The 14,904-nt window shown below is 44.2% G+C and overlaps 1 protein-coding gene across 1 annotated transcript in view; it reads left to right on the forward strand.

Annotated features, from left to right (window-relative positions):
- PLXNA4 (plexin A4) overlaps nucleotides 1–14,904 on the forward strand; it is a 443,874-nt gene that overhangs the window by 36,753 nt on the left and 392,217 nt on the right. The window contains exon 3 of the mRNA XM_042816033.1: nucleotides 8,370–8,552. Coding sequence (XP_042671967.1) covers nucleotides 8,370–8,552 — 183 coding nt within the window. The remainder of the gene's footprint in view (nucleotides 1–8,369; nucleotides 8,553–14,904) is intronic.

The raw sequence follows: 14,904 nt of genomic DNA on the forward strand, positions 1-14,904 counted from the left end.
AGCAAGTTTTCCTACACCCTTCAAAGTTGAATGTGACAGCAGTGATGTTTGCAATGGAGACCTTACCAGGGTCCTGCAGGGTGGATTTTTGTGGCCTGGTGAAGATGAATGTGAGAGATGAATGTGGGGAATATCTCCTTGTTAGGTATCTCTGTTACATGGAAACACCTGGGAGAAGTTATGACAAGGATGGTGAGGTTTACAGAGGCATATAGAGGGTAGAGCTCCACTCTCTTCTTACACCTCTATCAATACTGCTGTTGATGGAATTTGTGATGTAACAGCCTTTAGCTGATCATGGAAATCCAATGTCCTTTAGGACAAAATGCACTTCTCTCCCAAAGGTGACTTTGCCTATCTAGATAAACTCTTTTCACTCTGTACAGACAAAAGCATTTTATACAGAGAAAACCTTTTCACCTAAGATTTTCCTGTGACTTTTAGTCCCAGGGGAAGTCAGTGCAGCTGTGTTTCAGGTGCGTAACATAGCTTTGCAGCTGGAATATGTTCTTACAGAAGAGCTCTAGCAGCTTATTTGATCAATACTTCACTTTTGAAAAATCCCTAAATGCTTATTTGCCCAATAGACCATGGTAGTTTCAAAAGCAGAGTCTCCACACTCAATAATCTCTTTTATTGGGGGTGTGAAAAATTTTAAGTGAATTTTTTAAAGCTCATGGAAAGCGGCAAGCTGAGAGCTGCAGAGATCATATTCCTCTCTTTATCCTCATCCACACGGTTCTGCATCCTCTCAGCCCACATAGTGAACTTTTTTGGGGGACTGCAGAAAAGCTCAGCTTCCTGTTACAGACACATTTTCTGCTCTTTAGGTCCCATCCACTCTTCCCGCGCACAGACACAGTTCCCAACTGGGAGTGAAGGAACCTCAGTGACCACACAGCTCAGTGATCTGACTTTCAGCCCAGCTGCATAGCTTATTGTGCTAATATAGAGATTTGGAGTAGTACTGCCAGCATTTTTGTGTGAGTGATGTACAAAGGGAGGCTTGGCTGACATAGCAATGATGTATGGGACTTGGGATGTGAAGGCCACTATGAACCAGAGTGGTTGTGCTGTCTGAATTTGACAGTCGGCATTGCTTCTGGAGTGCTGTCCCTCTTCCCTGCCTGTACCAGTTTCTTGGGCTCTTGAAATATCCCTTAACTTAAAATATCCAAACAGAGGGAGTGAGGCACTGGAACAGGTTTGGTAGTGGATGCCCTGTCCCTGGAGACATTCATGTCAAGCTGGACGGATTCAGAGGAACTTGATCTAAATGTAGATGTCCCTGTTCATTTCAGGGCAGTTGGACTAGATGACCTTTAAGGGTCCCTTCCAATTCAAACCATTTTATGATTCTAAATATCCCACTGAAATATATTCCCAGGTATCTGAATCGGTTCTGCGCTGCATCTTGTATATCCTGGCATCGTTTTTCCTTGGCAGACACTTGGAGTTGAAGTTGATGAAGGATCTTAAAGTGGAGGTTATATGAGTACACCATCAGGGTGCTGTCTGCCAGTAGCATGGATTCATTAACCTGGAGGTGTTTCAGGCTAGTAATTGCACCTTTACTTGTAGTAGTAGAGTATGTTCTCTGCAAGCAGACTAAAAGTCAGTATGTCATTTTGATGATGTCATTTTGATGATGACACTATTGATGACAATATTTCAGGTTGGATATTAGGGGACATTTCTTCTCCGAAAGAGAGGTGAGGCACTGGCACGGGCTGCCCAGGGAAGTGGTGGAATCACCGTCCCTGGAGGTGTTCATGGGAAGGGCAGATGCGGGACATGGTTAGTGGGCATGGTGGGGATGGATTGAGAGTTGAATTGGATGGTCTTAAAAGTCTTTCCCAACCTTAGTGATTTTGTTTTTGTATTTGGCCTGGAAGCTTGCATATCAAAATTCTATGATTTTTGAGAAGCACATAGTCAGTACTTTTGGGGGCATGAATTGTTTCCCTCAGACAGCTCAGTGCTGCCTCCAGGACTAAAATGATGCTGTGAGCAGCCCCATGCCAGCAGTAGGACAGTGTGTATAGCAAAAGTGGGAACCAGAGCTGGAGAAAAAGCAATGGGCTGAAAAGCATCTGTTGTTGTTTCTTATGGATTCTGTGGCTGCAACACTGGGTCTGCAGCAACAAATAATAAGAAGAAACCTATTGCCACTGTTGCTTAAATTTTGCAATTTTTTGGATCTAGAATATGTGTAGGAGTTCACTGATCAGTGTACATTGTGCATATCTTTTGGCACACAAATCATTCCAAAATTCAGAACTCAGAGGATGCTAAATTTATGGCAACAATTACTTCTTACTAATAACCAACCAGCTCTGCTGAGCGCAAGGCATGAAGACTAAAGAATTCTATTGGTCTCCATAAGGAAGGCAGACTCCTCTTCAGGAAATTGCAAATTTTACGATGTGGAGGTAGATGGTGGATGGGAAGCCTTATGCTCACAGTACAGAAAGAACGTTAATGCAGGCGTAACAAGTCTGTACCATGTTAAGATTCTGCAGCACTCTGGAAACTTGACACCAGTCCTTGAACTGATGCTTAAACTGTAGACCTAAAAACCAAATGCTTGTACAAGTTCAAGTCAATTTGGGTAACTGGTCTTGTGATCCTGAATTATGTTTGAGTGAAAACCTATTAGCAGAGTGGGTGCAATTTCCCTGTAATTGGTGAAGTTACTGTAACTGCACTGTCATTTGTATATGGTGACATGTAATTGCGTGGTAACCACTGCTCTGGTTGCACAAGTAAAAGCAGTGTGCAATTATAATGTATTTCCAAATGCTGGCTCTTTATATAGTTTTCATTATATCACCAAGCACCCTGGAGAAACGGTACTGGATATTTTTGTGTGTCATTAGAATGCAGGCTTACTGCTGAAGAGCGGGTTGGTTGGTGATCTGTTCCATTTCAGTTGGTGGCCCAGAGTTCACATCCTTTTGTCCACAAAATTTCCTCAGAATTTCAGATGATAAAGGTCTATGGCTGTTGATGGTCACTGGGCAAGCCCACAGCTTTCTTCTGACCCACTGTCAGCAACACGTGTGATGGGAAGGCATTAAATTATGTGAATGATGTGGCACGAGGTGAACATCAGAAGAGCTGTCTCCATCCTGCACCTGGATCTCATGGCTAGACACAACCAATGGGCTGATGTTGATACGTGAAATCTGATGGTCCTGCCAAAGTTCACAGCACAGAAACTGGAGAGAAGGACATAGAACCATAGAATGGCTAAGGTTGGAAGGGACCTTAAAGATCATCAGATTTCAAGCCCCTGCCATGGACAGGATTGCCACCCTGTCTCCAGGGATGAAGCATCCAGAATCTCCCTGGGCAGCCCATGCTGAGGCCACACCACTGAGTAAAGAATTTCTTCATAACATATAACCTTTATTTCTCCTCTTTTAGTTTAAAATCAGTTTGCCTTGTTCTATCACTAGGTTGGATGGACCAAACCCACTGGTCTCAGTGGAATCAGAAGGGAGAGCTGGAGGCAGCATGGTTAGAAGCAGGAATGTTGCTAGAAATGCAGGACAGCAGAAGCAATCCAGCTTAAGGAAGGCAGGGTGCTAATGCCAGAGTAAGGACAAACGAGCACCTAAACCAGAAGGTTAACCAAGTAGTGAAGCCCATGCTGATGGCATCATGAGGCTATTCAGAAAAGCACAATCCTTGGGAAGCAAACTGCTGCTGCAGAAGTTGGAGTTTAAAGATCTGTGGTTTGCAGGAAGGTGGTTTGCATCATAGCAGGCGGGGGGGAGAGGGACGAGTGGGGGATGAAACCAGATAATCATTGTGGTCCTTTTCAACCCAGGCATGATTCTATGATTCTACAATTAGCAGCCCTGCTAGAGGGGGATATATTGTTTACCCCCACTTCAGGCATTCTAGACCCTAAATTCCATTACTTGCATCTGTACATATACCACAAAATTCCTGGTGATGGATTTTCCTAGAGCTTCTATCTCCCTACATTTTTAAACACCCTATGGAGTATGACACACCCTCAGCAGGAAGCTCAGTCTTTGCTGATGAGAAGATCTTGCATTCAGGTGATGAAAAGACCTTGGGACCTTGAAAAGATTCAATTAAATATCGCTGTTGATTTCTTACTGCTGTTGGCTCCCTGGTCCTGCTGGCAGCTCAGGCAGCTGTAATGTATGCATTCCCTTCATCATCTGAAGTAGCCAAGCCTGAGATAACAAGAGTGAGAAGCCAAGTATCTGCCACTATACAAAGACAAGGCTGTTAGGTATTAGCTGTAAATCAAAGGCGAGACTTGGCTGTTGGGACAGCCTTCATCCCTGGTGAGGCTGTGGAATGGCTTTGGAGCCTGCTGAGATATCTAAAAAAGGCCCTTGTGCTTTGATTGGGAAGGAAGATTGCATCCGAGTGAAAGTAAAGAGGATGGCTGATCCTTCATCAAAGCTTTTCCCCAAATGTGCGTTGGGCTGTATTTGATTATAAGAGGCTGCTTCAGAGGCCAAAGGCTAAAGCACAGAACCACAGAATCATAGAATCATTACAGTTGGAAAAGACCACTAAGATCACTAAGTCCAACCCCAATTCTTCCGAACCATGCCCACTAACCGTGTCCCTCAATGATGCATCTGCCCTTTTCTTCAACATCTCCAGTTTCTCCTAATATCCAACCTCAACCTCCCCTGGCGCAACTCTCATCCCATCTCTAGTTACCAGGGAAAGGATGCCGACCCCCATCGACAGATGTTTAAGTGACAACAGCAGCTCAGTAGGAGCACTGTTTGCACTGCTTCCCTAATAGCTGGCACTTCGGCCCTTTTTGCAGTGCCAAATTGCTCACTTCTGCTGGGAAATCAAATGGAATTGGGAAAGGACATGTTGTAATTAGAGTTGTGACCCTTCTGCTGAGTCTGGGGGGCTCAGTGAATCTCTAGAGGGCTGAGCCAGCACCAGCCTTGTTAAAACCATCCTATCCAGAAAAGCTTGGATCTGTTCAATATCTATTTGATAAGCTTAATCCTGGAGAATGCAGAAGCCTGCCAGAATGCTTCTGTAAATCAGGCCCATTCTTTACACATCCTTCCTATCTCACAGGCGAACGTGACACTTGGCCATGGTGTCACTGCTGCAGATGTAACTTCTGGTGTTAGGAATGGACAGCAACCTCTCCACAGCTGAATCCCTACTGTGCATCAGCTTGAGATGGAGAGGCAGCTGGTGGGACTTGGATGCCCTGGGAGCTGCCAATCACTCTGTCATAAAGATATTTTGGATATGTAGAGCACCTAATAAACCTCTGTTTAGCAGCTTCCCTGGGGCAGAGGGGCGGTGAGTAATATTCCCTCATTAGCAGGTGGAATGTGATATGGGATGATGGTTTCACTCCAGCTGGTGATTGGAACTAGATGATCTTAAGGGTCTCTTTCAACCCAAACCATTCTGTGTTCTCAAAAACTTGTTCCTTCCAACTGCCTGAAAGCTCCCAAGGGAGGTGATGGAGTCACCATGCCTGGAGGTGTTCACGAAAAGGGCAGATGTGGCACTGAGTGATATGGTTAGTGGGCATGGTGAGGATAGGCTGATAGTTGGACTGGATGATCTTAAAGGTCTCTTCCAGCCTTAATGATTCTACGATTCAATCAAAAAATCCTCCTCCTTTTCTGAGTTACCTACAGACTATGCTGTGAATTTCAGAGTTAGACTTTTACAGCTCGAGATGCAAGGATTGCTTCCTGTCTCCTCAGATCTTCCCTTTGACCCTCTCTGATACTCCAGCTGCTGCAACAGCCATGTTGCAGGCAGAATGAATTCATGTTCTCATCTCCACTTTCACTCTGGAAAGTCATTAACGTGAAATTGCCAAGTGGAGAAGCTCCAGAGAGTTTAACGTGGCTACTTTATATTGCCGTTAGGAGTGTCTGGAATTGAAAATAAACCTGGGTTTGCAACTCTTGACTGTTTCATCGTAAATCCAAGCTTCCTTATGTGCTTCTCTTTGCTGAAGAAGATGACTGTATTTCTGCCTTTACAAAGATGTTGCGCATCAAGCTGAGAGCCACAGCTGCACAGAAGCTGGCTGATGTTTACTTGCAGGCTTTCACTTGCTGGCTTTTTTTTTCTTTTTTCTTTTTCTTTTTTTCTTTTTTGTTTTTTTTTTTTCATGCAGACGATCCTCAGAAGAAGCAACCCCAACATGTTACGTGATGTCGTGGTTTTGCGATGTTTCTGTTGTCGGTATTCCACATCATAACATCATGTAAAGCATTGGGAGTTAAAGAGTTAATGTTCTGGTTCTGTGGACCGTCGTTTCTGGGTGCTTTGTTCTCGGAGGGGCAGGGGAGGGGCTTCATTCCCCGGGGGACTTTGTGCCCAGATGAAGCAAGGTGGAGGCAGCTCACCAGCCCCTCGCGTTGTTCTGTGCCGAGGAGCACACCAGGCTTTAGAGTAAGGACTTCAGCTTGGACACCCTCTCATTTTGTTTCATTCGTTGGCCTCAATTCCACGTGTATCGTGTTGTATTGTGTTATCTTGCATTCTGAGATCATATTTAGAAGTAATTTAACGTCTTCGTCCTCAGATCGTTGCTGTTGCCTCGGTTTTTAGACCCATTTCCCATCTCCCTGCCCTTCCCCCTTCTTCCCTTTCCCCGGGCGCGCCCCACAAGTGTCCTGCCTCGTTAGTCACTGGCCTGTAAACCGTTCACACTTTTTTTCTTACTCTTTCTTTTTTCACACAGAGGGTGGTGACACGCTGGAACAGCCCAAGGAGGTTGTGGATGCTCCATCCCTGCAGGCATTCAATGCCAGGCTGGATGTGGCTCTGGGCAGCCTGGTCTGTGGCCCTGCACACCACAGGGGTTTGAAACTGGATGATCATTGTGGTCCTTTTCAACCCAGGCCATTCCATGATTCTACGAAGGTCTCAGATAAAAAAAAATCATGGTCATTCTTTAGTGATTGAAGAAAATTAGATAAATTTATTGTCCACTGAATTATTGCCTTCCTAAGCCATGGTCCAGAAAAATGTTTTAAACTTAGCTTCAGATGTGTGAGAGTGGTCTCACTGATGTCAGCAAAGTCTGATTTTTTGGGCAGTTTGTGCTGTGATGTTTGGAGTTTCATCTTTATTTTGCTCTGTGGGATCTTCACACTGGGAACTTGCATTAACCTTACTTTCCAAATTGTGCAGTGAGATAGGATAGAAGAGTTGTTCTTGTGATTTTGCTGTTGTCCTTCTGCAGCACTCTGAAGTTGAAGGAAGCACCTTTGCAGAAAACTAGATGTTATGAGCTTTCATATCCAAGGATCATATCCATGGAGACACTCAGGATCAAGTTGGATGTGGCTCTGAGCACTGATAGAGCTGTAGGTATCCCTCATCATTGTGGGGGAGTTGGATTAGATGTTCTGTAAGTGTCCCTTTCAACTCAAATCTTCTTTGATCCCACTGGAACATCCGTCTGATAGCCTGTTGAGTTCTAATGCAGTAGATGTCAGGGCTTAGGCAGCAGCAAGCAACAGTCAGGCATTTTCTCTGGTCTTTGTGAGTCTGTGGTTTTCCTCAGCAAGCACAATAAAGCACCACTAAAGCTGTGGAACCTTCGCCTTCTTCAAGGACTTCAGTGAGTGCCCCTTCTGAGCTGGGTGGAGTTGAATAATCTCCATTTCACAGGAAGGAAATAAGGACCCATTGGAAGAAAGGTGCCCTGGCCAAACAGTGTGAGAGAAAGACCCATAACTGCGTGAGTGTACTAGCTCCAGGAATAGAAAGTGTGTGCAGGCACTACTATAATGTGTAATCCTTAGCGTGATCCCTATTGCTGACCAGGGTGTACATTAGTGCTTCTTCCAAGATGTATCATGGATGGTGCTGCGGCTTTTGGAGTCAGATAATTGGATGGGAGATACAATTTAGGTTTCATAGATGTGAGTCACAGTAGTGAGTGTAAGCGCCAGAGAACAGGCCATGGTCTATTTGCTAGTGTGGACTTATCTCAGTGTTTTGTATCGTGGATCCCTTAGTAATGACACGCATACTTTTTTTTTGGCAGAATTAGAAACATTTAAGATACTTTCTGCAGACTTTCTCTTTGATTGCTAGGTCTTGACTGGTAAAGCAGTAGGAAAAAGACTTAAAATAATATATCCTGCTGGGCTTCAAGAGAAGCAAATTTCCAGTGCTCCTTCTGTCTATAACTCATCAAGAGACTTTGGACAATTTTTTTCCACCTTTGTATTCCTCCAGAGCTGCCTTTGTCATTGATTTGTCAGCCTGCATAATGGTATCCCTGATGAATGAATGCTTCCAAGATGGCTTAAGAATTGTTGGCTTCAGTTTTTCATACTTTCTTTCTTATTGTTTCATAGCTGTTAACAATTGATGACAACTTCTGTGGCCTGGATATGAATGCCCCCTTGGGAGTATCATCTATGGTGCGAGGGCTCCCCATTTACACTGAAGATGGAGACAGAATGACATCTGTGATCGCTTATGTCTACAAGAACCACTCCCTAGCTTTTGTGGGAACCAAGAGTGGAAAGCTCAAGAAGGTAAGACCAAATGTTGTCCTCTAACTCAGATTTTTCACATATTTATGGAGATTGGCGGTGTTGAACGGAATGTGAGCGCAGACCTTATTGTGAGGTGCATCACCTGCTTTGAGGATAGCACATGTTTCAGTTGGCAAAAAATTGTGTTCCACCCACAAGGGCTGAGTGCTTGTTCTGAAGGAAAAGTGTTTTCATCAATAGACAGCTGTGTCTGAATGATAATGAGCGTTACGCTTATGGAGCAACCATGGTTGACGCCACATAAATAAATACACTCTTTATTGAATTTGAGCTTCTGTTCCTCACTCTGTGTTCTCAAAAAATATAAAAGCCTGTTGCACGGCTGTAGCTCTGTGGTGTAACAGCTGCTGTAGTTCATCATGTACGGCAGTAATACAGAGCCTGAGAGTTGGAAGCTTTGTTGTGCTTTTAGTAGGTGCTCTTCTTAAGTCAGCAAGAGGTATTAGAAGTGGCCTTGTGCTAGTGATGGGCATCACATCCATTTCAACTCCTCCGTGCCAGTTTGGCAATGTTTAAATGCTTGAGCTGGGGATGTTGCAAAATATAATTTGTGAGGAGATGGGTGAGAAGCTGTTACAGGAGGTTGGAGGAACCCCAAGGCTTGGATTGGATGTTGAATCCTCTTTGAATTCCTTTTTGCAAATAACGTCAAGCTGAGGAGATGAATGTACTATTAAAAAGTCTTGTATATATGATGGGCAGAGCAGAGAGGAGAAAGGGATTCATTTGTTCATGGATGCGTAAGGAGGGTCTGAGATCTCTGGTTTTGTTCCTCTTGCTACTGCTTCATTTAAGAACATCAAGGTTTTAAACTCAGGTGGCACTACACCCATGTGGTAGGAGGTATATGAAATAGGATCCTGCCCACTGACAGATGTCTCCAGACCACTTCAACAGAGGAAAAGCTGCTGGTGCTTTTGTACAGAGTGTGGTTGTTTTAATCGTCTGCTCTAGCACGTGGAAAAGGAGCCAAATTGTTTTTTAAGCAGTTGTAGTAAAAATAATCTCCTCCCCTGACTAATTAGGTTTTGCTTCCTTGTCATCTGTGATATCATAATAAAATGTTTAGTTCTCCAGCCGTTCTCACTGGGGGAAGAAAATGTGTAGCTGAGATCTGAACGGTAAATATCCAAAAGACCTAAACAGTTAAGAATGCCTATTGCTTCTCTGCTTTCGTGAGCTTTTGGTTTTAATTTTGGCTTTGGGAGAAGCAAAATCAGACATAGCTCTGTCTTTGCCTTTGCAGGTCACAATGCAGAATCCAAGCTTTCATCCCTTTTGAAAAGGGGGAAATAGGAGTGAGAAAGCTTTTTTTTTTTTTTTTTTTTTTTAGCTGAGTGTGGTAGAGAGCAGAGACATCCTTATAGGGTAAAGAATGAGAAGAGGGGTGCTGAAGCAACTGATGTAACTTGAGAAAGCTGTGTTTTATTCTCTTTTTCCAAACGTGATGAATGTTCTGCCTGCGGTAGTTAGAGCACTGGGTCTGTGTGTCAGAGCAGGGCTGGAGCTGTGAATAAGGCCTTCGTGGGATGAATAATTATCTATCACAAAAGCAACATGCAGAGCTGATCATCAGTGCAAAATGAGGCTTCCCCAAACTCATGTGGTTGTTTTGGACAAACTGATCCTGAAAATATGCATTTCCTGAAGGTTTGGCCCCATCCTTGCTATGACTTCTGCAATCTTTTACTTTCCTCCAGGGCTCCCGAGGGTATCTGAGCTCAGGACATCAGCCTGCTTTCCCCCTGCATGGGCCACACAAGGCCAGTTTGGCACTCAGGATTTTCACCTGGTCCCTGCCAAAGCTTCATGGCCTTTCAAGACTTGGTTTTCCATCTTGGCTCATTAGACAGGTGCTTTGGAATTGGAAGCAAAGGGAAATACCACACTGGTAATTGCAGCTCCTGCGAAATCCATTGTGTTGGGATGAAGTTTGATTTCAGTTTTAAAAAAAAATTGCACATGGGTAAATTGGAATCAGCTATGTAAGATTAGACGAAACTCTGTACCAGTAGACAAAGCCCAAGGACTCACTTTTTCCTGATGGGTCCCTACCACACGTGGCATGTTCTGCTGTTTTTGTGGTGCAGTGCAGCTGCTTGATCAAGCCACGGTGAAGCATTTCTGGATAGCACGAAAAGATGAGTTGTTATATTATCTTCAAAGCAGCAGGATCTGCTCAGTTGTTGCTGAAAGATTCACTAGAAATAATTAGAAGATGGTTTTGGAGAAACTTCCCTTATTTTCTTGCAGTTTCAGTCATCTTCCCTGTGTTTTTATATACAAAAATGCAGACTATGTATCAGATTCTGAAGAATGAACTCTGTGGAGGCTCTGAAAAATACCCATAGACATAAAGCAATATCTGTTGATATACAAATGTCACATGTCAAAGGAATGTATCCAGTGGCACACAAAACTTGAAGTAAAATATCGTGCTTTACAGGAACGTATCATTAAAATGAAAACTAGCAGCACATCAGGAATCTGCCCACGTAACCAAGACAACAAAGAGAGAAAGAAAAAGAAAAAGCAACATAGAGATAGGGTAAGAAAAGAGTGAGTGAGAGAGAATGACAAGGCTGGCCCTAGCTGTTCCACTGCCCCAGGCAAAATAGTTCTTGCAGCCCTTGCTCATGCACATAGCTACGTGTGCAGACCAACAGGAAGGCTCTGAATAATACACTGTAGAAATATGCCCTCCAATTCTGCCAGCTTGTCCACAGCACAGCGTGGCCTTGCAGAACAATGATATAAATAGGATAAAAATGCTAGGCTATGAAAAGGAAAAATCTCCCCCTGTCTGTATCTTGTGGCAGAAACCACAGTCCATGGATTAAAGGTTTGATGGGTGTTGGTGTCAACTTGGGAATAGAGAAGGTAGCTCAGAGATGTGAGACAGCCATGCTCAGCTTTTTAATCTAACAGGAGCTTCTATTCTTCTCCTATATATGCTTTTCCCTTCTACACGTGGAAGGAAATATGTTGTTGCTTAAAGAAGCTGGGGGGAAATTAATGCTCTGCAGGTTGCAAGAGATTTGTGTGTAAAGCATGAGGATTCTATCACACAGCTAAAGCAGGTAAATCAGATGAAACGGAAAACTCCTGACCACTTGTGGGCAATGAAGATCCTGTGATGGAACTTAGGAGAAATATCTGTATCTTGGAAGCTCTGGCCAAATTATGTTATGAATACATGTCATGGCTAAGAGAATGTGGCAGCATTCAGTATTCATTGTGTATCTTCCATAGGTGTGTAATGTGTGGATACTGCTTTTGTGCAGATAGTTTCCACTCAGGGAAAAAAAAACAAACAAGCAAACAACAAAAACAACTTACTTGCCATTATTCTGTGTGCATGTGTGGGTTTAAAAAACAACTTTACATTTAAAAATACCAGCTTGGGAACAGCTCCAGGAGCTGCACCTCTATTCAAAACAAAGCTTTGTCCATTCTGAAATGTCTCCTCTAAAATGAAGTAGTAATAATTCACATTTGTTTGAAACTGCTTTGTGAGAAATATTTTTTGATTCCATAAAAATATTTCAATCGAAGCCTTCCCTATGCTAAATTCCTTGCAAAGAAAGAAATTGAACTTTAATGTCAGTTCTTTCACTCTATGGTCAATATTTCATTTTACATGAAATCTCATCAGTTTGAGGTCTTTGAAGAGGCTTTACATTTAGGGTAAAGGTTTTCATTCAAGGTTAGACAGCTCTGAAATGGGCATAGCACTTCCCATCAGGTATCACTTCAATTTAGTAGAAAACTCTCACCATCGGCCAGTTTTATGAACCACCCTTTGGATTACCCTGAACTCTTGAGACCTTGCTTTCTTTGGATCCAAAGCAAAACACCATAGGGAGACTTTTCAATTTGAGAGCTCAAATTGGCAGTTCTAATTTTGGGCCTATCTCGCAGTCGCATTGGGATAGATTGTCTTTCTCCAATGAATGGTTGGGATGGAGAGTACTGCATGTCTTAGCTTTTGCTGGCTTCTGGTCGTCAGACCAGCTTTGGCTGACAGCTCTTCCAGTTATGTGCTGAAGCTTTGTTTACAGCCTACTTGCCTCGAGAGCTTCAGAAGGATTCAGTACGTGGCAGGAAGATGAAGCTCCTTGCTCCATGCTTCAGGAAGGTAACACTGAAAAGCTCTGGCCAGGCTAGTGATATTGCAATGTATCCACATGGCGAAGGGAGGAATTACGCCTCTTTCTCCTCTGATGCATTACTTCCCATCCAAAAGCTGGAGCTAATGAGAGTGAGCCTTGGGTTTGTTGAGCACAGTTTCATGGATTCTGGTAACTGCAGAAAAAGCCAGATCCTCTCTGTTTCTCCAAGTATAAAGGGGTTCTGAATATGCGCAAGACAAGAAACTCTGTTCTGTTTTGATGTTCCCTGGAGGATATTCTGCTGCTGACAGCGCTCTGCAAATGTCAGCAGGGAAACTGCTTCCTTCTCTTTCCCTCTGCTGCTTTGAAGGAGTCAGATTTAAAAAAAAAAAAAAATTATGTTTTTTTTCCTAACTGTTTGGCAAGTGGACTTGACTGCTCTGAAAACATGCTGTAGAGGCTCCAGCTCCTGCTGAGAAGCTGGTTTCTGCAAGAGGGACTTGCTCACCCTGGCCTCTCCTCACAGCTTCCTAAATCAGCAGGAGTCCAAGTGCTTCACTCGCTTGTGATGGAATGATACAGTTTCCCATCTGTATCTGACGTCTGTGAAGGCTGCAGCTTTCTCTGTCCTGCATTGATGTACAGTCACTTTTTGAGAGGTCATTGCCAGCTTAGATGCCTGAAGAGTATTCGGTTTTCTGGATGTGACAGCAAGAAAGCTGTGTTTTGTTAGCCTTGGTGTGAGCTACCCTTGGTGCTCATGTTGGGTGCCCTGAGAGGTGGTGGTGGTGGAAACCTACGTGAACATGGACCAGTAACAGCTGCCCATACTGTGCTATGTAAAAGCCACTAGCTTGTGATACTGGAGTCTGGCATGACATAAACTGTAGAATCGTAGAATGGCATGGATTGGAAGGGACCTTAAAGCCCATCCAGGTCCAACCCTCTGCCACAGACAGGATTGCCACCTACCAGCTCAGTCTGCCCAGGGCCCCATCCAACTTGGCCTTGAGCACCTCAAGGGATGGGGCATCCACAGCTTCTCTGGGCAGCCTGTGCCAGGGCTGCCAGTGCCTCACCGTGAAGTATTTCTGCCTAATATCTAGCCTAAAGGTGCTGGGTGTTCAGTACTCTTTCTCCAGGTGAAATCAAAGTGATAGGACTTATAAATCCTGGCTGTTGTGCTATATAATCTCTTTCCTCTGAAGTCCTGTTGGGGAGCATTGTTCTGTTCTACCGTTCAACTCCAGGTCCATCTTGTAAAAAGTGGATGGGAAGCAAGTTTCTCAGTGCATATAACCTTCCCGGGGCTGCGACCTGGAAAAATCCCACTGAATGGTAGAGCTGGCATCCTGAAGGACCTGGGCAAGCTGGGGAAATGGGTTGACAGGAACTTCCTGAGATTAAAGGACAGCTGGATTAGAAATCTCAAAGTCCCTTCTAGCCTAGATCACCCTGTGATTCATCCTCTGCTGCAAAACTCCAGGCTGTAAACCAGATACAGGACTGTATCTGGGTTCTGCTGCTGAACATTTGCTTTAAACACTTGCTAATTACTCTATCACTGCAAATGGTTGTTTGACCTCTCACACCCCCCATGTCCATGGCCTTGAGACTTCTAGCTACAGCTCCTCAGGGCATTATGCTGCAGTGAGCTTATTGCTCCTTCCAGTGTTTAACTTCAGCAGGAACACTCCCTTTAGTCTGCTAGGGAGGTGGCTTTTTCTAACAAGAGTTAGAGCACTGTTTTTGGCAGAGAGCAATTAATTCTCCCTGTCTTTCCCTCAAGTACCTCTCCCTGCTTTCTGATTATTCAGCAACCTTTATGCTGGTGTGCAGAGTTTGGCTGAGCCGTGCTTTTGCTGGGTGCCTTGCATACATGTGTTTTTGAGGTTTTGGTTTAACAATGCCTTGTCAGAGATGGGATCGTGTGAATCTCATCCCTCCGGATGCATTCTGGAGCTTTTCAAAGCCCAGAGGTGCTCTCTGGCTGCTGCCATGTGTTCTGTTTTGCTGGTGCTGCTCTGAATGTTTTTATTCCTGACCGCAGTGGACTCCAGCAGACCCGGTGCAGCAGGGAAGGCAGCAGGCTGCACTGTCAGCTCTTCAAGGCCTTCCTCAAAGAGGCTGCAGCTTGAATTTGACAGATTTCTAGTCCCAGAGCAGCAGAGCTGGATTCCTCCACTCTGGGCTGAGGATGTGCAGAAAGGGGTTGTTTG

The sequence above is a fragment of the Centrocercus urophasianus genome, unplaced genomic scaffold (genome assembly GCF_019232065.1).
Source record: "Centrocercus urophasianus isolate 14NV4802_14NV808 unplaced genomic scaffold, USGS_Curo_1.0 seq_15, whole genome shotgun sequence".
NCBI lineage: Eukaryota > Metazoa > Chordata > Aves > Galliformes > Phasianidae > Centrocercus > Centrocercus urophasianus.